Source organism: Salvia hispanica, chromosome 1 (assembly GCF_029641045.1).
Source record: "Salvia hispanica isolate PSC_SH4W2 chromosome 1, Shi_PSC_v1, whole genome shotgun sequence".
NCBI lineage: Eukaryota > Viridiplantae > Streptophyta > Magnoliopsida > Lamiales > Lamiaceae > Salvia > Salvia hispanica.
Window position 1 is genome coordinate 23438864 of NC_142692.1, and position 21692 is coordinate 23460555.

Consider the following 21692-nt stretch of genomic DNA (forward strand, 5'->3'; position numbering starts at 1 on the left):
CATAACTAAAATTGATAGATTCAAATTAATAGCACCTATCCTTTTAATTTTGAAAGGTCTTTGGCTTCAAGTTCAACCATCTAACTTCTCTAGTTTTGACCTCATACTTTGCTAGTTTTGAAAAGTGAATATTTTTATCCACATTCAGTTACGTACGTCGATTGTAATTATGTTTCTTATCTTAAAATATTTAGATATTTCTCATCGATAATAAGCATGTATTATTTTCAACAAAAAAAAAATCGAGTTTGTTTCTAGAATTTGAATCGTATATTGAAGTCATTTTAATGGGAAAATTTATAAATTAATGAAAATATTAATTTGGTCCGTCGACAAAAAAAGCATTATCCAAAGAGAAAACCAAGGAACGGTTGACCATTTCGGAAAACCTAAAGAGCATTAACACGAAATTACGGATCATTATCTTTTTTATTCAATTTCTGATCAAGTTTTTCCTTTTTCTCTAAGTTTTCTTTTTCTCTTCTTCTCTCTCCAGAAAAAAAAAACTCCATTTCTCCACTTGATAGATTATAAAGGATCCACCATCTTGTTTTTCCTATAAATACGCTCACTTGGATCCTTTCAATTAACATATAGTAAACACATTTTTCGTTGAATATTCATGGATATATTCAACACCCTTGTTTGTGCACTTTCATTGCTATCACTTTTCAACCTTAATCTCGTCGAATCATCTCACCATGTTTTTCTGCACTTACAATCCAAATCCAAGCATGTGGTTGATGTCAAGCAACAAGGCAGGACTGGTTATCATTTCCAACCACCCAAACATTGGATAAACGGTCTCTCTCTTTCTCTCTCTTTGTGAATGCATGTAGTAACTATATATGTTTGGGTTTAATTTGGGGTGAACAGAAATTATGATAATGATGTAGTTTAAATGCATGAGGTTATTAGTATAATGTATGTATCTCAACTTCTTCAATTGGTTTGCCAATCAGGAAGAGTCAAAACTTTAATTCTCTAAAAAAATTATCTTTTTGGCCTTTGTTGATTTTTTGGTAATACTTTTTGTGTTTGGATAGAGACAATTTGCCCCTTTTCTTATTGTTGACCTATTGCAATTTATGTTTGCATCAGCAAACTGTAGTAGATGAGAACTTTTAATAAAATATAAACATTGCTAATTGTGTGTTTTTGAATGAACCACGTATATGTATCCAATATTAATTTGGCTACGATTCAAAGATGTCAAATTATTGTCTAACTGGAATCCAAAAGAGGTGTAAATTCTTGTGCATGCATTAATTGAATGGAGTAAGAAGTCATCATGGTCCCCATGAAACAACTTGCATCCTAATTACTTCAATTTTGACTCAACTTAATTATATAGTACTAATAGAGTCCATACAACTCAACCCCAAATCACTTAGGGTCAGATCCGAATCAAGGCTTTGATTGAGTATGAGTTGCACTGTATATTGTTTGCATATTTGTTAATTCTCCGATATGAAATGATCTGAACATCACTATATATCAACTCACTCAAATTGATATCATATCATTTTGTTTCATGTGGCGCGGCGGGTGATACGAAATCTCAGATCCAAATGGTAAGTTACATATTTTTCAGTGTGTCTAATTAATAGGAGTACTATTGAAATGATGGGAGGAATAAAATATGATTGATGGATATATATGATTAGGACCAATGTACTTCAACGGAATATACCACCTGTTCTACCAATACAACCCAAAGGGAGCAGTGTGGGGCAACATCGTGTGGGCCCACTCGGTATCTAAAGACCTGATAAACTGGCACGCCTTAGAGCCCGCCATCTTCCCTTCCAAGCCCTTCGACCAGTTCGGTTGCTGGTCTGGCTCCGCCACCGTCCTCCCTGGCAACAAGCCCGTCATCCTCTACACTGGCATCGTCGACTCCAACAACACCCAGGTTGTTATAGACTCAATATCCTGTAAACAATTGGTGTGGGGTGTATAGACTAAATGAGCTCTGTCTCCTAACAGACTAGTCTTTTGGACTGAGTTCTTCTGTCTGTATCACAGGTCCAGAACTTTGCAGTCCCGGCCAACCTCTCTGACCCCTTCCTCCGCCACTGGATCAAGCCCGACAGCAACCCTCTCATCGTGGCAGATGACTTCGTCAACAAGACCTCCTTCCGCGACCCCACCACCGCATGGATGGCCCCCGACGGCCAATGGCGGATCACCATCGGGGGGCGGAGGAAGCACAGGGGGATGTCCTTCTTGTACCGCAGCAGGGACTTCTTCCGCTGGACTAAGGCCAAGCACCCCCTTCATTCCATGGCCGCCACCGGCAACTGGGAGTGCCCTGACTTTTTCCCCGTCTCCACCAACGGCTTCGCTGGCTTGGACGCTTCTGTCATTGGTCCTAAGGTCAAGCATGTGTTCAAAGTCAGCCTTGACCTCACTAGATATGAGTATTACACTATTGGGACGTATGATCTTGAGAGTGATAGGTATGTTCCCGATAAGGATATGATCGATGGATGGAACGGGCTGAGGTTCGATTATGGCAACTTTTACGCGTCCAAGTCCTTCTTTGATCCGAGTAAGAACCGGAGGATCTTGTGGGGTTGGGCGAATGAGTCAGATTCTACTGATAAGGATGTGGAGAAAGGCTGGGCTGGTATTCAGGTGATTTTCTTGATTGTAACAATTCCTCGTTGTCGAAAATTTAGATAATGATTTGTAGTAATATTTGCTGTGTTGTTTCAGCTTATTCCTCGGACTATTGTGCTTGATCCGAGCGGGAAGCAGCTGCTGCAGTGGCCGATTGAAGAACTGGAGTCGCTGAGGGCGGAGAACATGGAGTTGGGCAATTTCGAGCTCGAGCAGGGAGAGAAGGTCGAGATCGAACAGATAACAGCTGCACAGGTAGAGTAGTGTAGTGTGTGTGACTTGTGGCTGTAGTTAGTTTATTGTGGTGGTAAAAACTAAAGGTGGGCTAATGTGGAAAAAAATTGGTGTAGGCTGATGTGGAGGTGACGTTTATGTTTGATAGCTTGGACAAGGCTGAGCCGTTTAACGAGAGCTGGGATAGATATGACGCGGAGGAGATCTGCCGTGAGAAGAAATCGACTGTTGGAGGAGGATTGGGACCGTTTGGGCTGGCGACGTTGGCTTCTAAGAAGTTGGAGGAGTTCACTCCTGTCTTCTTCAGAATCTTCAAGGATAAGGACAAGCATCTAGTTCTTATGTGCTCTGATGCATCCATGTAAGTATTTTTGAATTTTGATTGATTAATTAAATTGTTGATGTTGAAGAAGTCTGATCCAAGTCTTTATGCAGGTCATCCATAGAGGAAGACAAAACCAAAATGGTGGATGGGAAGGATGCATATAGGCCCTCTTTTGGAGGATTTGTTAATGTAGACTTGAAAGACATGAAGATTTCTCTTAGGAGTTTGGTATGCATATTCTTAATTTTCTTTCCAACCAAGGAAGATTTTGATGATAAATGTATCATTTGCAGATTGATAACTCTGTGGTGGAGAGCTTTGCTGCGGGAGGAAAGACTGTCATTACTTCTAGAGTGTATCCCACCATGGCATTGTATGGAGATGCTCATTTGTACGCATTCAACAATGGAACCGAAACTATCCAAATCGAGAGCTTGAGTGCGTGGAGCATGGACAAACCCGACCATATGAATCAGGAACTCAAGGATTAACATAGTTTCTTATAAACATGTAATATCATCTTGGACTTATCTACTAGGAGCATACCTACTCATTTTGTATCTAATAATGTGAACTACAACTAATTATTGGTATCTCATTTGATGAGAAAGTGGCCATATATTCGGTACAACTCTGGGCAAAAGACCATTTATATATACTAAAGAGCTTTAAATTGTCAGAAACCTACAACATTTCTGAATTTACAGTTACAGTTTTGTTCTTCATCTCCCTTGGTAAATATTACTAGTATGCTATATATGACAACTACAAACGCAAATTAGGCGCCATAGTTGCCTAGTTGATCTGTGAAAGTGGAGAACGAGGAGCTTGGATCTTTACTTCCTTGCCTACTATAAATGAATGGTTTTCTCGTAATTCTTCTCGAAGGGTCTCCATAGGCATTGTGCGGAGTGACTCGATAGTGCTCTTGCTGGGAATGACTGGCTCACACATTACAGGTGTCAACCCAATTGGCTCGTAATCCTAAAATGAAAGATGAAAATGCTGTAATAATCCAATTCACACTACTGTAAAAGACAGTTCATAAGATGCAAAATAAGGCATTCCATATATTTTTGTTTGAAAGTATCAGTGGTATGTTGTTCAATACAAGCTGCCTGCTCAGAATGATCTCTCTTAAGATCATCTACTGTTTTTGAATGAGCACTGGCAGTTGCAGAAATTTTAGAAACGGATGCTCTTTCTTGTTCCGGCAAACCTGAAAATATAACAATGATCTAAAATTTTCTTCCACATAAATCTCTACAGCGTGACCTTAACAAATCATAAACAGCAATGTATGTGTGTTGGTCTAGCGGTGGAGTGGCTAATGTCCAACGTCATAGCTGTGTATATTTAACATTATAATTAGCAAAAAAAACAATAAGTAAGTGTAGAGTAACTGACCGTCAAAGCAATGAATAATATCTTTGCAACTCTCTTCAGCATCCTTCTCGACTGTAACTCTCGCAGATTCAATCTCAGCATCGCGTAGTGACTCTCACTGATACTCCTGAAGAGAATGTTCCAGAAAAAGTGTCATGCTATATTAAGTTTTCACTAAAAGCATGGCTTCCAATGCTAGTATAGGCACATGTGCATCTAAGAATCTTAGATTTTGAGCTGCCCAACATAACTAATATCTAACCAAATCCATACAACTGCATCTCAACATATGCACGCAAATAATTTAACATAAATTGCAGATAATCAGATAATATAGTCTTAGTTTATGACTAACCTAGCATGCAAAGCAATTGTTGTGGCATGCTGACTGCCCATGTCAAGCAATACTTGTTTGCTACTTTGCCACCTTTTCAAAGCTGCATCACCAGTGTTTGCACTGGAGCAATAGTAAAAAATGATTAAAAGCAAAGAGAGGAAGGTCGAACAGATGGATTATAGGCAAAGAATGTTTCAGTAACAACAGGTTCCGTACCCATTCTGTAAAAGTAACTCCATACGACAATGCTTAGCTGCAGAAAAGTCCGCATTATCCTTAAGGTTAGTTTCTGCTTGTGTAAAGGAATCCTGCCATTTTCTTTTCAAATCCGAAGTAATGCCATCCATTGTTGAAACATATCCAAGCAAAAACATCATATTCCCTATTACACTATCATTAAGATCACCAAGCCTTGCATCCACCTGCCAGCATAACCATTGGATATCTCAATAAAACTGAAAGTGCACATAAAACAAAAGACGAAGAACAAAAGAAGCCAACCATCTCTTTATGTCTATGCATGCCGTCAGAAACTAAGGTGGTCACATCAGCAATAAGCTTCTGCGCATCTGTCCTGGACTGTACCTGCTTATACAAATCTTAATAAGCTCGAGGAAATACAGTCAATTTCATAATGACAGTTAACCATATATTCATCAAACCTCATAAGCTCTGGAAAAGTCAGTAATGTATTTGTCTGAACTTTATCAACTTTAGTTGCATGACTCCCAAGACTTTTTTGATTCTTCAGAAAGCTTTTGGATAAATCCATGAAGAGATTCTGAGGTATTCATCATGTGCTCCCTGCTAGCATTAATCTCTGAAAAAATGTCAATTCAATAAATCAAGTCATCAACTATTATGAAGAACTGGAGCAGAAGATTCTTAGTGGTACAGGCTGTACAGAAACTTCCTTTTAAGAGGTACTAATATGGATAAGTAGATTGCATATGTATACCTGCCTAAGCTCTCTTGCTAAGTCAACCATTTCCCCTTGATGATTTGATAAGGATTGTTGAAGATCATAAAAAACGGAATTCATCTCAACATCTTCTGCTGCTAAAAGCTACAGTATAGATTTAATGAGATTATATCTAACATAAGCCGAATACCTACGAAAAACATCAGGAATGTGAGAGACGTTTCTTACTTCTCCTATAGAATGTGAGTTAGAAGAAGCTAGGGCTGACAGCTCATCCAAAGCTGCATTACTGCCTGCTTTGTGCAGCCTGGCAACATTTTGAACAGCCTCAAAATGAGAGACACACAAAGTCCTTGAAGCACTTACTTTCTTCTTAAGTTCTAAAGCAGCCTACAAACAAATTTTTTCCATACAACTTTAAGTGCAAGTAAATGGAAATTTTAAAATACAAAGAAAAATTTCACTGCAGGCATTCTTGAAAGAAGGAATGAAAGATTGTTCTACATCCATCAGATGGTAGAAAGTTTTACCGTATTGTGAGCTTCAAGAAAAGAATTACACAGATTCTCAACAGACTGGAGGTATTACAGATGTAGAACCAGCCAACAAATTGTAAAGGGTGTCAAGCTGCTTGGAAAGATCAGCTCGAAAATTATCCAGAATTGATCTGTTATCAGAATTCAGTTTGTCCTCTCTGGCTGAGAACCAATAGAAATGAAGAACAGTGAAATCTGCCCCTCCCCAGATGAATAAATGTTTTCAACTTAAAGGCAACAAAATGATGTACCAATTTTAAGAAATAGAGAAGCATTATCCTTTGAGATTTCTCCAAATAAGCCCGTAAGACACAAGCTTGATGCACCAGAGCATTTTCTAGTTACATTATTTAGAAACAAGATTAGACACCTCAAAAAGAAAAATACACATGGAAGCAGGGCCAAAAAAATATACCAGAATTTTTTTGCTCAGATATTATAAAATCCTGCTCCCTGATGCAATATTGGGATTCTTTTAATTCTTCTTTAGCATTTGCCAGCAACTTGCTGGCTTGGTTCAGGTCTTTCTGCAAACAACTCAAATTAAGATTCACAGACAGCTTAAAAACATTACTATTCTCAATGGGTATTGCTTACTTGAGTGGCATCGAGTTTTTTGCTCAGATCAGTACATTGTTCAATCTGAAGATCATATTTACTTTGCAGTTCCTCTATTTGCTGCGTATCATACATCAGGCAATTTTATGCTGTGTAAAAATAAACATCAAGTAAGTTGACCTTCTGATGGTTTTCTATTCTCACTCCCATTCGTTCAGTCTGATTGGCCATTGCCTACAATAATAAGGAAACATATAATAAGGAAACATATATTATGATTAGACAAATGAATCTATACTCATATAAAGGGACAGTTTATTGAAAAGACATTTTTGCCCTTTTTAGAGGAATGTGAAGTTATTTTGTTTACCCTTTTAGTTATTTTAAGAAATTGCAACTACTGGACAAAAAAGAGGAAGATATTAGTGGACAAAAAATCTATACAATCAAAATGGACAGTTAACTTCTTACAGTAAGTACTAATTTGAATGGCAAAAATTATTGGGGAAAAAATAGTCCACTATATGATGGACGAGAGAGAAAGGTGAAAAGAAAACAAAAAGAAGAGGAAGGAGAATGAGAGAAATGCAACCGCCGCCGGTGGCGCCGGTTAGGTGGCTGTGCAGAACCACCAAAATACTCCGGAGCACACTACAGCGAGGGCAGCGGGCCAGGTTCCTGCGAGCGGCGAAGCAGGGCGGAGGAATTGGCGAGGCAAAGCGGTGGGGCGGCATGTGCAGGCGGGCAGCGAAGCAAAGCGATTGAGCGGCGAGACTATTCAAAGAAGACGGAGAGATGAGAGATATGCAGAAACGGAAAAATGGGGAAGAAGAATAAGATGAAGAAGGCGACTGTCGACGGTCGACAGCTCATTTTTTTATTAGGTTTTAAATGGACTTAAATGTTGGGCTTTTGGCTATCCAATTAAATATATTTAGTTAAATTTTAATGATTAATTATCTTAAAGCAAATTTTAATTTAAATGGTATATTTAACTTTAAATTAAAGATGTTTTTTAATCTTAATTGTCCAAAAATAATGTTATCTTGGAGTGAAAGAACTTAATTCAATGATCACACACGATTTAAATTCAAGATTTGTCACAATTTAAATTATGACATAAATCATTTTAAATTTGGTGAAAAAAGTGATTTGAAAAAAGTTTTGTGAAATGTGGGACCTATTAATATTTATGAAATATTTTAATTGGAGGAGGAAGTAATATCTATTGATATATTCTTGGAAATATCACAACCCTTGGATTATTAGATTGGATGGTTGTGATAAGCTACATTATTATACTAAATGTCTACATTATTAGTCGGTGTACATTATTAGAATGAAAATCTACATTATTAAACTATAATGCTACATTATTAGTCGATGTACATTATTAGAATAAAAATCTACATTATTTAATAACAAATTCATATTTTGGTTAGAACAGTTTTTGATCTTATTTTATAAAGTGTTACCATTATGGAGCAGTACATCTTTTATCTTTAAAGTCCATATAATAAGGTACAATTATTTTTTTATTTTGAAATTATTGAAACATATTTTTATATATTTATATGTAATAAGGTTTTATTATATTTTTTCTCTTCAATCCTTAGTAGCACATTTTCTTTTATTTGTATATTTCATTCTAATAAATAAATTTTTAATTTTGTGCATCATTATCTCCTCTTTTTTCTCAGTTTTATTTTATTTTACACAACTCATTGTAAATTAAAATTTAAAATTGTATAAAATTATTTGCCGAATATGAAATACTTTATTTAAAGTGGGATGAGAGAAGTATATTTTATGTACTTTTGTTATTGTTTATAATGTTTTGAATTGTTTACATGTTTTTAACTATAAATATCATTGTACTCCATTTGTCCTCTGATTTTTTTAGTTTTAATCCGCTCATTTTAAAATTTATCTTTATTATTTGAAAAATCTTATGACTCGTGCATAGCTCGGGAGGTAATACTAGTTCACTAAAAAAAACTAAGTATTGAGCACTACATAGCACTCATAATCTTTCAACCAAATTATGTGTTTTAGGCTTGCCAAGAAGGCAGACATCTAATATGCAGTACCTTTCTCTCACTCTCCTCCTGATAGTATCGTCCCTTAGGGACGAACACCCCATTCTTCTCCCTTGAAGCATAAACCTCTAGGGGGGGGGGGGGGGGAGGGAGTTAAGTAGCAAGCATCGGTATGATACAAAAACATCATATCAAAACCAAGAGACAGTTACCTACTCACCTGCTTTCAGTCGTTCTATTTCCCCATAGAGATCCTTAATCAGAGTTGATTTCATCATTTTCTGATTCACCTACAAGTTAACGAAAACAATATATCAGACTATCTGTAGGTATTGAACATTATAGGTGAGCTTTATGACGGAACACTATGCAAAAGAGTAGCTAGTAGTACTAGGATAGGATTTGCTAAAAAACAGAGATAAAATAATCTAACTTGCTCACAGGATACAGGACACAGAATAAGCAAAAAAAAGAAAAAAGATGATAGAGTCAGTAAGAAATGCAAAATATGAAACAGACAAACCTCAGGTTTATTCTTACATGTCTTAGTTCTTCCACCCAATGAATCACGAAGTAAGCGAGTCAGCTTACTATCCCTGTTTAACGAATTAGCAGGTGACCTTTAGCTTAAAAGGTATTCTCTGAACCAGCCAAATGAACTAAATTCAACTTGCCACATTTTATTAGTTCTTCGCCTTCATGTTGCTTCCTTTATAGTATGTATCATTATGGAAAATAGAGAATGTGACCGACTGATGCCCCAGAGCAAATCATGTCAGCTTTATTTCAGAGAACCAAAAGAATCATGCAAGGGATTTCTATGAACGCGACAATGACCTTGATTGTTTGTTAAGCAGGGTCTCCGCGGTTCTGACGTTTAGCTGATCCCCTTTCAAGTAAAGAGAATATCTCACTGGCATTTGCCACAATTTCCTCTTCTAATCCTTTGACAAAAACACCTCATTTCCCATCCTCCATTAATGGCAAGTGCTTCTTCTGCTTATCCTCCAACACAAGTTTGGACAAATCATCGGGGGCGAGCAAGTCAGTAATCTCTTCATTATACAGTTCCAAGAATGTGACTTTTACAATATATTCTGCATTTTGACTCTCTAATGTATCAAAAATTTGTTTTACTGCTCCGGGTATCACTCCTGCTCCCCGTGGCAATTCTCCACCCCCTTTAAAGTTAATGAAGCAAAATCAGCAGCAGCCTTAAAGTAAAAGAAGGTTAATAGAAACATATGATGGTGAATTACCTTAGACCACTTACATTCACCCTCCATCGGAGTATATGTTTTTCCTGTACCAGTTTGTCCATATGCAAATATCGTAGAGTTAAAACCTTCCAAAACTTCATTCACAATTGGTACAACAGCTTGCTCATAAAGATCCTTTTGCTAGGCATTAGGTTCAAACACCTTGCATAACGGTCAATTTGTTCTTATTAAAAATATGGACAAGCCTAAATTTGAAGTTGTTCTAATTGATCCTATTTCAAACCCTAACGAGCAATTGGCTGTGTTTATGAATTTCCTAACCCACATCACTGGCTTTAGATCAAGGCGGAAAAGATAAGAAGGTAGGAAAGAAAAAAAAGCAGTGCCTTATCGAATGTATGTTCTGTGAAACCGACACCTCTCTCTGGTAATCGTTGCACGACACGACCTGCGGCGCATTGTTTCGCAAATCGTCGTTACTGAACGGCCTGTAAAAACACCAATGTGGACATCAAACTCAAAAAAATCATTACGAAATGTAATGACAGAGAGGGAATTGAGAAATGATAGCCAATCGAATTACCTGCAACGCAAGAGGACCTGCACATTCACCCCCTTCTCTTTAATCGACATGTTAGAAGAGTATGTCTCTGTGACTCAGTGACTGTGCGTGTGGAGAGAAAAAATTAAGAAATTGAGTGCTCGGAAAAGTGCGGGAATCGGGATGAAGAATTTGAAATATTAGAGGAGCCAGTTGAGAATTCAAGATACAGCAACTGGCGGATCAAGCTCTTAATGTTGTTTTGGGCTGAGGGTCGCCACCCCCGTGGCATGCTGCTATTGGCATTTGATTATCACCATTTTAATTTTAATTTTAATTTTTTAAAAATCAAAATTAATCAAATATGCCAACTTTTCTGCTTTTTACCATTTTCTAATCCTTCAATTACTCTTAAAATCATTTGTAAATACTTGAATTGCAACGCCACAACAATGCCTTCACAGTCGCCGACAGAGTAATTTTTAAATTTCTAGAGCTTAAAGTAGGTATTTTTTTAATTTCTACAATTTTTATTATGTAAATTTTAATTTTTAGGATTTTAATTTGTAATTTTCAGAGTAACTTTTTAGAAAATTAAATAGTGAGTCCTATGAATACTTAATAGAAGAGATGGTCAAAGATAAAGGGTTGCAGGTGCTATTTATTTATTAACATATGGAGTAAAAATTAGTGTGGAATCCATAAATAGTGTAATTAAGGGATGGATAAGATACATGGTTGATGATGGCCTAAATATCCACTTAACGCTATCATTTATAATTTATTCAAATTTATCGGTGTTACTCTTTTGTAATATCTCCACACCTCAGCCAACACATAAAAATAAAACACTCTAACTTAATCTACAATCACAAAATAATCTCCATTAAACAGATTTCTCATGTATAGTTAAACGTATATTTCATATGTTCATATTTCTATCATTTTATTACACCTTCATTGTTATTATGAAAAGATTAACAAAAATTAGACATTCTGAAAATGAGTAAGAGTGTGCACAATGATGCGTTTAAAAGTTGGATGATGCTTGGAGTTCTAGGCTTCTAGCCATGCGAGTGGGAGATTTGAGCCTCATCACGGCCCATTGGCCACATCCTCTACACGCAAGATCGTGGGGGCACTCACATAATCACATGCTAGATGCGCGGTTGGGCAAACTCAAGACAATTTTTAAAAAAATATGCAAATCGGAATTTTGAATGCACCACCATCGAAAATATTTTTTCAAAAAATGGAATTCATTTTCATTTTATACATAAACCAAAAATCATTTATTGATAGTTATAAACTAGGGTCAAATTTATATTAGTAACCCATCAAAATTCTTCAATATCTTAGTATGTATTTTCTATGTGGTCTAAGAACATCCACAACCTCACTTTTCAAATATGTCCTTCAGTACAGTATTTAAAAGTTGGATAGTGATTTAGAGACATAATGTCTCCAAGCCATAAGGGTATTATGTCACTTTGCCATAATCCAAATTATTATATGGACTAATATACCCTTATCTCTGTAATTTCACCTCTGCAATTTTTTGATTCCAAAGTTCAGCCCCTTCTACCATAATTCTGATGATTTACTCTTCAATAATATCAACTTGGGAAGGGCTAAAGAGTGTTTGCGAATTTTTTTCAAAAAATTGAAGTAGAAAAAAACACAAAAAAAAGTTCTTGGGAGGGGGCTTAAGCCCTTCCTTCCTCCTTACTGTGTCCGCCACTGAGTTCAGGCTGCTACTCCATGTCTCCATTGAAATCCGAATTTAAAAGATGCAAAATATGGTAGAGATGGAAAAAAGAAAAGAATGAGATCTGGAGCATCAATTTTGTAAAGAGAAATGGTAGAGATGAGAGAGAAATAATGAAGTTAGAGTATGAAAAAAAAGGTAGGCGACGGAATGTGGAGGAGGGAGAAATCACAATCCCAATATTTGCTTAAATCAAGCCTTCCATAAATATACATACAATTTTCCTAAATAATTAATTCTTAAATACAAGTAAATATTTTATATGCATAAGGGTATTATGGTATATGTATAAAACACAAATTTAAATAAAAATATAAAATGACTATTTTAACCTCATTATGACATTATGGCTTGGAGACATTATGTCTCTAAAACATTTTCCTTAAAAGTTTTCTATCTCTTTTTACCTAATTCCTTATCCAAGAAAAAGCACTCACAACTTATCATTCCTTCCTTTAATTAACTTATCATTCCTTCCTTTAATTATTCATGGATTACACTTTATAAATTTCGCTAAATAAAAATGCAACTAATAAAAACAATGCATTTGAATATATAATTAACTACAGATTACTTAATTAAAAATATAAAAAATTTACATAATTAAAGTTATAGAATTTAAAATTTACATAGTCATAACTCCTAAAAAATTTACTGCTTGTCCAAGTCGAAATTACAAGTATTATGAGACAACTTCTTTAAATTTAAATAATTTCTCGTGTTAGAAATATGAATATCTATTAATTAATTCAAGTTTGCTATCCGACTCTTATTAAGTAATCTATTTTTTCAATATTGTTCAAAATCAGAAACTCTATTTATATTTATTATGAAATAAATTTCAATTGATCAGTTTTTTGAATAATAAAGTCCCTTCCAGAACACTTCTTGATGATATTATCAAACTGGACTCTCCTAGCACACGTTTCATTTTAATAACAATACTAGCATCACTTAGACATTAATCATCCCTACCCAATATATCAGGATTCTTTGGTACGAAAGACACATTTTGATAAGTCAAAATTATCAATGTTATATTTACACTAATTAAGAAATGTAACCACTGAAACCTCGTCTTTCAGTGAATAGTCAATAAAGACTTATCTCAGTTGCTAGATCCCTTCAGTGTTATACCACACCAATGTCGTTTATTTTCTTAGGTAAGAGAATTTTTGGACTGACGCTGCAATTTCGTGATAGACAGTCAAAGTCTATCTAGATTGTGAAATTCAAATTTTCTTTTGCAAAGATTCGATTGTGTTACATACCGTGAACATCGTTCACAATCGGTCTATTACCCTAGAGACTTAAATTTTGTTTGCTATATGCTCCCTCTGTCCCTAAAAAGTACTACTATAAACTTTTAGTTGGACACATGTTTAAATGCACAATTTTTAAAGTAAGAGAGATGAAAATAAATGATAGTGGAAGTAGTGTTAGTAGCGAGTGAGGTACGTACTATTAGTAGTGTAGTTGGATTAGATAGTTCATACATTTAAGGACGAACTAAAAAAGAAATAATTCATAGTTTTTCAAGAACAAAGTGAGTATTTAAATGTAAATCAAACATCTTATAAATGCATAAACAAAACACATTTCAACCAAATATTTCTTCTCATTAATCCATATAATATGAATAAAGAATTTTTATTTATACAAACATTTGAAAGATGCTTTGTAGAGTCTAAACTCTAACACTATGCTGCAATACTTATAAGCCGACGTAATTCATATGTATACGATATCCGTAATTTACCTTTATGTTGAAGTGGTGTACATTGATTTAAGCCTCATATTTCCATGCTCTTTGTCTCTCATAATTTTCTGGGTTTATTCTTGTGTTTGGGAGTCGATTTTGCCTCGTCTCTTTGCAAATTTTATGGGTTCATCCTCGTTCGTTCATTTGAAGATCTGAGTGTTTGAATAAAAAATTTGTGGTGATTATTGGGTTTAGTGACTCTGGATTTTATACTTCAAATGATTTAGACTGCGCACATTTGGTGATTCTGGATTTTAAAACTTTTGATTCTGAATTTTAGAACTTCGGTTTGGTGATCATGATTTTTGGATATTGGACCTAGAGCAAATGAATTAAGAATCCATAACTTAGTGATTTGAGATTTTAGAACTTGAATTTGAATACTAAGGTTTAAGTTGCTCCAAACGAGTACTATAACTTTTTATGTTATTCTCCATTATAGCCAAATTAAAAATTCGTGTCGATTTAGTGTCCATTTCTTTATGAAACTCATTTTGGTGTTTGTGTGGAACAATTTCTCTTGTTTCCGAATAAATTTTTTTATTTAAATCTCATATTCTTCATGATATTTTCTATGAAAGGACTAAAAAATAGTTCATACTTTTTCAGAGACGGAGGAAGTATGAAATAATAAATTAAATTGAATCTTTAATAATAAGAGGAATGATGTGATGTGCGCTTTTATACGAGTGCTACTTGAGCGACTGCCGACATGGCACTGACATAATCATGTTTTTTAACTCCGTATTAATTTCTTTCGTTTTCTTTCTCCCACAAGGCCACAAACATGAATTCTGTTCTTCCGCCATGGACATACTGTAAGAATATTTATATTCTTATGTGACCTATGTATCTATTGGTTTAATATTACAGATTAAGTTCATGTTAAATGTTAAGTATTCTAATATTAAAGACGATTCCGTGATGGGTCGGTTTCGATTAAAGAATTAGAATCGGGTGTATTGATAACCCTCCTCTCTTACCTCTAATTACGATGATATATATAAATATATGTTATATATATACAAGAAGGATTAATGTATATATATATATATATGATTATATATATGTTACTATTTACGTGTGTGCGTATGTGTATAATAAGGAAATGCAATGATTAATTAAACATTAAAATAATGTTTATAAGCATTGCATATATTGGACGTACAATGTCAACTATGGAATTGTTACACGTATATATAGTTATTAATGTGCATATATGTTACAGTGGAATTGGACGGTTATAATTAGTTTACTAATAAACTAATTTCAATTCCCAACCGACACATTTATTTGTGGGAATCGGTTGAAGTACATAATTGAAGTACATGCAAACAAACACAATTCTTCATGAAAGGGTGTCGACTACCTATATATATGTGTGCCTCCATGCATAAAATATACAAGAAAGATACATACTTGAATTACATGTCTTTACGACATTTGTACACACATACGCTCGACACATAGGAGTATATATATGAATAGGTACATTAAAGATCTCGATTCTTTATCCATTAAAAGAATCATAAAAGGCTTGAGGTCAAAGAGGGGATAACATCAATTATGGAGAATCCAGTCAACGAAAGGACAAACATCAAATGGTGGATTTCAACCTCTACATCAAATGAAGAAAGCATGGATGGAGGTTGGTGATTTTATCTCCACTTTATAGTATAAATGTTGTGGTTGAATTAATTCAAATCTAGAATAAGATTTCATTATCGAAATCATTAAAGTTGAGATATGGCTAACAGTTGGTATCAGAGCCAATCTAGATTTGATTAATTTACCATTTATGTGATTTCAAAATCGAAATTTGAATGGTCTTGGATTTTGCGATTTTGGTTAATGTGCTTCCGCTTATGTGTTGGGTAATTGTTTTATGAAATGTTAAAACAATATAAGGATATTTTACCCATTAAAGATTTTAATATTTAAATAATATATAACATGTTTATCACCAAAGTGGTCTTGTTATATTGTATTTATTTATTGAAAATGATGAATGTTAATTAATTGATCATGATTATAGAGATGCTATAAATGACATAAGAGTTTGATTGATCAATTATTTTTATTATCTATATACTAGGAGATCACCCAAAGGTGGATCATTGTATATAGTTAATAAATACGAAGTGGATTAATCATTTATTCATATGTCATTTAGTATGTACACCCAAAGGCAACATGCTTATTTGATATATGTTTAGTTTGATTAATTATTAAAGTATATATATTTAGCATCGTTGAAAGTACATGTGCTTAAGTATTACCAAAAGGTTACTTGAATGCATGTTATTTAAAGTTTTATTACTGTTTATGAATCTGTGTTAAAGAACTCAAGCACGTATAGATAAGCATGTATAAATGTTGCAGCTTTATAAAATTTGTGTGCACATGCTAACTCTGTCATTAAATTAATGGGCAAAATTATCAAGATTGGTCTGAACAGATCCGACTTACGTTGGGTGTAAAGATAATGGACCATGCCATATTAACGGAAGAGGAATTTCAACCATTATGGAAGAGAACTCCGTAACTGAAAGTCTAAATTAAGACTTGGGAGCGATCAAATAGGTTGAGCCTTATGAGAATGACGATGGCAGAAAATTTGAGATCATTTTTGCCCATGACAGAAAAAGCAACGGAATTTATTAAGAAAATTAAAGAGCGTTCACGATCGAGTTTGGCTGATAAGTCCAATGTAGAAGCATAATGAATGAGCTTACTACAAAGAAGTTTGACTGGTCTCAGCCGATTCACGATCATGTGACAAACATGTCTAACTTGACAGACAGTAAAGTTAACGACCTTGAGAATGGAAATTCATTAGCAATTGTTGGCCAAAATTTATCATAAACTCCCTACATGTTGAATTTAGCCTGTTCCAGGTGAATTATAACACCACTAAAGATAAATGGGACATTTAAAGAATTAAAGGCTATATTAGTTTAAAAGGAAGGGAGATTAAAGAAGATAAATTATCAAGTTGTGAATCTCATAGTTCTTGAAGGTGTGGACACCAGTAAAGGAAAACTAAGTAAGTAAGACAAAAGGAAGGATAAATCGTTTCTGAAAGGTCCAGAAAAGCATATCCATAAGGAAAAGAAGTGTTTCATTTGCAAGGAAATAGAACATTTCAGGAAAGATTGTCCTAAAAGGAAGGCTTCGTTCGATAAGAAAGTTGAACATAACGTTTTTGTTTACTTTAAATTAAATCTTATCGAAGAGCCTAATAATACTTAGTGGTCAGTTTTGGTGCTACAATTCATATGTCTCATGTTAAACATGGATTTTGTTTGATCCAATCTACAAAAGGATTTAAACAATAATTGTTCATAAAAAACATGGTAAATGCATGGAACGAAGGCATTGAGACTTATAGATTGATCTTAGACATCGGATGCCATGTAGATCTTAACGGTTATCTCTATGTGTCTGAGTGTGCTATAAATATTGTTTTTGTAAGTGGATTGGATAACTTATGTTTTAATATCAAGATTGGATATGGTATGTCCACATCGTACCGAAATGATTACTATTATGGTAATGGTACATTATTTGATTCACTTAATAGATACAATCTTGATGCAAAGTTTTCTGAATCCTTGTTTAATATTGAAAGTCAAGGCGTTAAGCGTTGTTCGTCAAGTAAATGTTTGGCGTTCTTGTGGCATTAAAGATTAGGTCCTATTTCCAAAGAAAGGATTATGAGGTTGGTAAAGTACGCAAGTCTTCCTCAAAGTCGGAATTTAGTGTCCTAAATATGTGTGTTGATTGCATTATAAAGAAATTAGCCACGAGAAGCACTCAGCTTATTAAGTTAATACATACTGATATATGAAGTCATTTTGATACTCCTTCTTGGGTTGATAAAAATTACTTTATCATCTTTATTGACGATTACTCACATTATGGAATAAATATCTATAGCATAAAAGATCCAAGCCAGTGAATGTCCTAAAGGTATTCATTGACGAGGTGGATTGCAGTTAGATAGAAAAGTTAAAATTGTGAGATCGGATAGAGTTGTTGAGTTTTTATAATAGATATTGTCCATGCTCATTTGTAAAGTTTCTCGAAGTATAGGCATTTTGTGCACGTTATAGAATGCTTAATACTCCACTATAGGATGGTGTAATGGAAAGGTGGAATCGTACAATAATGGAAATGGTTAGAAGTATGTTAAGTTGTTACACTTTACCCTTTGGATTAATCCTTTAAAGACTACGATGTATATGCTTAATTAGGTTCCCGGTAAGACAGTTCCTAAAACTCATTTTGAACTGTGGACGGAAAGGAAACCTAGCTTAAGGCATATTTGTATTTGGGATTGTCGAGCATAAATAATGTTATATATGATCCACATGAAAAGATTTTGATTTAAGGATTGTCAGTGAATTTTTTATTGGCTATCCGGAAAAATCAAAGGGATATACACTTTATTGTTCTAACCATAGTACGAGAATATTTTAAACGGGAAACGTGAGGTTCATTGAAAATGTGAAAATTAGTGTGAGTGGTGAAAGATGGATGTTCATGAAGTCCACGATAAGGTCCATCCACATATTGTTGCACCTAAGGTTATTGTTCTATTGTGTCACAATCAAAAGACACAATAGAACAACATGATGATGTGTAAAACCCACTAATCGAAAATAAAGTAGATGAACCTGTCACAATTCTAGAAGAGAATAGTGAACCACAATAAATATTGAAACGATCAGTAAGGAAAAGAAAATAGGTTGTTTCAAATTACTGTGGTTTACACTATTAAAACTGAATGTGACATAAGCCGTGATAAATATATACTCATTCCAACGAGCCATGAAAAGTGACTATTCTTCAAGAATTGTTTTGGCTTTGGTGGCTCATTATGATCTTGAGTTTTACCCGAATGGATGTAAAACCATCTTTCTGAATGGAGAAATGGTAGAGAAAGTGTATATGGACCAACCTAAAGGATTCTTGACCACATGACAAGAAAAATTAGTATGTAAGCTGAGTAAATTAATATATGAGCTAAAATAAACTTCCTGTGAATGGTATTTTAAAGTTTAATGATACTATTATGTCATATGATTTTGTAGAGATCATTATTGATTGATTATCTATGTAAAAATCAGTGGGAGCAAGTTTATGAATTGAGTCTTATATGTTGATGATATTTTTCTTGCTGCAAATGACATGGGTATGTTACATGATCTTAACAAGTAGTATCTCTCTATAAGGATTGCTCCAATTCAGAAGGGAGACAAGTTCGGTAAAATGAATGTCCTAAAAGTGAACTGGAGCATAATGATTTTGAAATGAAGATATAAGTGAGACATCTTTGTGATCGAAATAGAAATATTTTGAGCTTATCACAAGGATTATTGAATTTTTTTCACAAAGGGTATATCAATAAAATTTTGGAGAGATAGAATGGAAAATTGCTCTTTAAAGATAGCTCCAATTTAGAAGGGGGACAATATTTCCTAAAGTGAATTGGAGCGTAAGGAGATGGAAAGAATTCCATATGCATCAGTGGTTGGGAGGTTGAACTATGTCCAAACATGTAGGTGACCGAATATTACATTATTGTTGGTATGTTGGGTCAATATCAAAGTAATCCCGCAAGGATCACTGGAAAGCTGCAATGAAAGTCCTCAGGTTCTTGCAAGGCACCAAAGAGAACATGTTTATATAAAGGGGATCTGATGACTTAAAAGTCATTGGATATTCAGATTCAGACTATGCTGGATGCGTCAATGGTAGAAAATTGACGTTTGGCTATTTGTTCCTTTAAGTCGTGGGAGCAATATTATGGAAAAGTGGAAAATAGTTTGTCATTGCTATTTCCACTATGAAAGTTGAATATTGACATGCTTTGAGGTCAAGGTTCGTGAAAAGTTATTGCGAAACTTAATCTTGGGACTTGGGATTGTTAACATTATAGCCAAGCCGCTGAGAATTTACGGTATAATTTCGCAGAAATCTTCTTCTAAAAGAAAGATAAGTACTTGAAAGGTGATACATATGACGTTGAAGTACTTTTCGGTGAATGAAGAAGTACAGAAACATGAAGTGTCCATTGAGCATATTAGGACAATATAATTGTAGTGGATCCATTAAATAAAGGATTATCACCCAAATGTTTATTGGCCATGAAAAGCATTTGGGTGTTATGGAGGAAGCCTTGCTATACGAATTATATTGTGTTTATAAGGTGTAAGACACTTGGAATTCAATTAAAGTTGTGTTTCTGTTTATTGAATATGTTATCATTATAGTTTGTATACAGTTATGGTTCGTGGATAACATATATTAAATTGAGAATAAAAGTTCTATCTCAATGAAAGGTCAGTATAAAGTTAGAATTGGTTTGTGATACATGGAAGAGATCATGTCGCTTAATGATGTGTGACCGCCATGATTCGATTAGTTCTAATTTTATATGGTATTTAAAGGATTTATGAACTTGATATAAAAGTGCGCATTATGGTTATTAAACCATCAAGACGACACAAAGGTCAAGTGGGAGAATGTAAGAATATTTATATTCTTATGTGACCTATGTATCTATTGGTTTAATATTACAGATTAAGTTCATGTTAAATGTTAAGTATTCTAATATTAAAGATGATTCCGTGATGGATCGGTTTCGATTAAAGAATTAGAATCGGGTGTATTGATAACCCTCCTCTCTTACCTCTAATTATGATGATATATATAAATATATGTTATATATATACAAGAAGGATTAATGTATATATATATATATATATATATATGATTATATATATGTTACTATTTACGTATGTGCGTACGTGTATAATAAGGAAATGCAATGATTAATTAAACATTAAAATAATGTTTATAAGCATTGCATATATTGGACGTACAATGTCAACTATGGAATTGTTACACGTATATATAGTTATTAATGTGCATATATGTTACAGTGGAATTGGACGGTTATAATTAGTTTACTAATAAACTAATTTCAATTCCCAACCGACACATTTATTTGTGGGAATCGGTTGAAGTACATAATTGAAGTACATGCAAACAAACACAATTCTTCATGAAAGGGTGTCGACTACCTATATATATGTGTGCCTCCATGCATAAAATATATAAGAAAGATACATACTTGAATTACATGTCTTTACGACATTTGTACACCCATACGCTCGACACATAGGAGTATATATATGAATAGGTACATTAAAGATCTCGATTCTTTATCCATTAAAAGAATCATAAAAGGCTTGAGGTCAAAGAGGGGATAACATCAATTATGGAGAATCCAGTCAATGAAAGGACAAACATCAAATGGTGGATTTCAACCTCTACATCAAATGAAGAAAGCATGGATGGAGGTTGGTGATTTTATCTCCACTTTATAGTATAAATGTTGTGGTTGAATTAATTCAAATATAGAATAAGAT

General features: G+C 34.2%; 1 protein-coding gene and 1 pseudogene across 3 annotated transcripts; one reads left to right on the forward strand and one right to left on the reverse strand.

Moving 5' to 3' along the window:
* The first annotated feature begins 452 nt into the window (after nucleotides 1-452).
* Nucleotides 453-3909, forward strand: LOC125222102 (beta-fructofuranosidase, insoluble isoenzyme 1-like). 2 transcript variants are annotated; one of them, XM_048124544.2, is made up of 8 exons: nucleotides 453-803; nucleotides 1566-1574; nucleotides 1668-1915; nucleotides 2029-2640; nucleotides 2722-2880; nucleotides 2976-3220; nucleotides 3295-3412; nucleotides 3478-3909. In XM_048124544.2, exons 1-8 carry the CDS (start codon nucleotides 623-625, stop codon nucleotides 3673-3675), a joined length of 1770 nt encoding a protein of 589 aa, XP_047980501.1. In that variant the 5' UTR covers nucleotides 453-622; the 3' UTR covers nucleotides 3676-3909. The 2 variants fall into 2 exon arrangements, with proteins under 2 accessions (XP_047980501.1, XP_088918570.1); XM_089062444.1 differs by lacking the exon at nucleotides 453-803 and having other exon boundaries at nucleotides 1226-1574.
* On the reverse strand, nucleotides 3819-7817 carry LOC125222101 (kinesin-like protein KIN-5C; annotated as a pseudogene). The gene is made up of 13 exons (XR_016134454.1): nucleotides 7516-7817; nucleotides 6963-7157; nucleotides 6781-6892; nucleotides 6617-6702; nucleotides 6360-6527; nucleotides 6058-6219; nucleotides 5866-5973; nucleotides 5570-5725; nucleotides 5409-5492; nucleotides 5124-5329; nucleotides 4926-5027; nucleotides 4592-4697; nucleotides 3819-4168 (listed from the first exon to the last, which is right to left on the reverse strand). The product of XR_016134454.1 is annotated as a kinesin-like protein KIN-5C (transcript).
* Nucleotides 7818-21692: the final 13875 nt, after the last annotated feature.

Bases quoted from the DNA above. Each gene is read 5' to 3' on its own strand.
- LOC125222102 (XM_048124544.2), top strand. From the start codon at position 623: ATGGATATATTCAACACCCTTGTTTGTGCACTTTCATTGCTATCACTT. The intron at 2,881-2,975 runs GTAGAGTAGTGT...AAATTGGTGTAG, and splicing joins AACAGATAACAGCTGCACAG to GCTGATGTGGAGGTGACGTT. The intron at 3,413-3,477 runs GTATGCATATTC...TATCATTTGCAG, and splicing joins AGATTTCTCTTAGGAGTTTG to ATTGATAACTCTGTGGTGGA.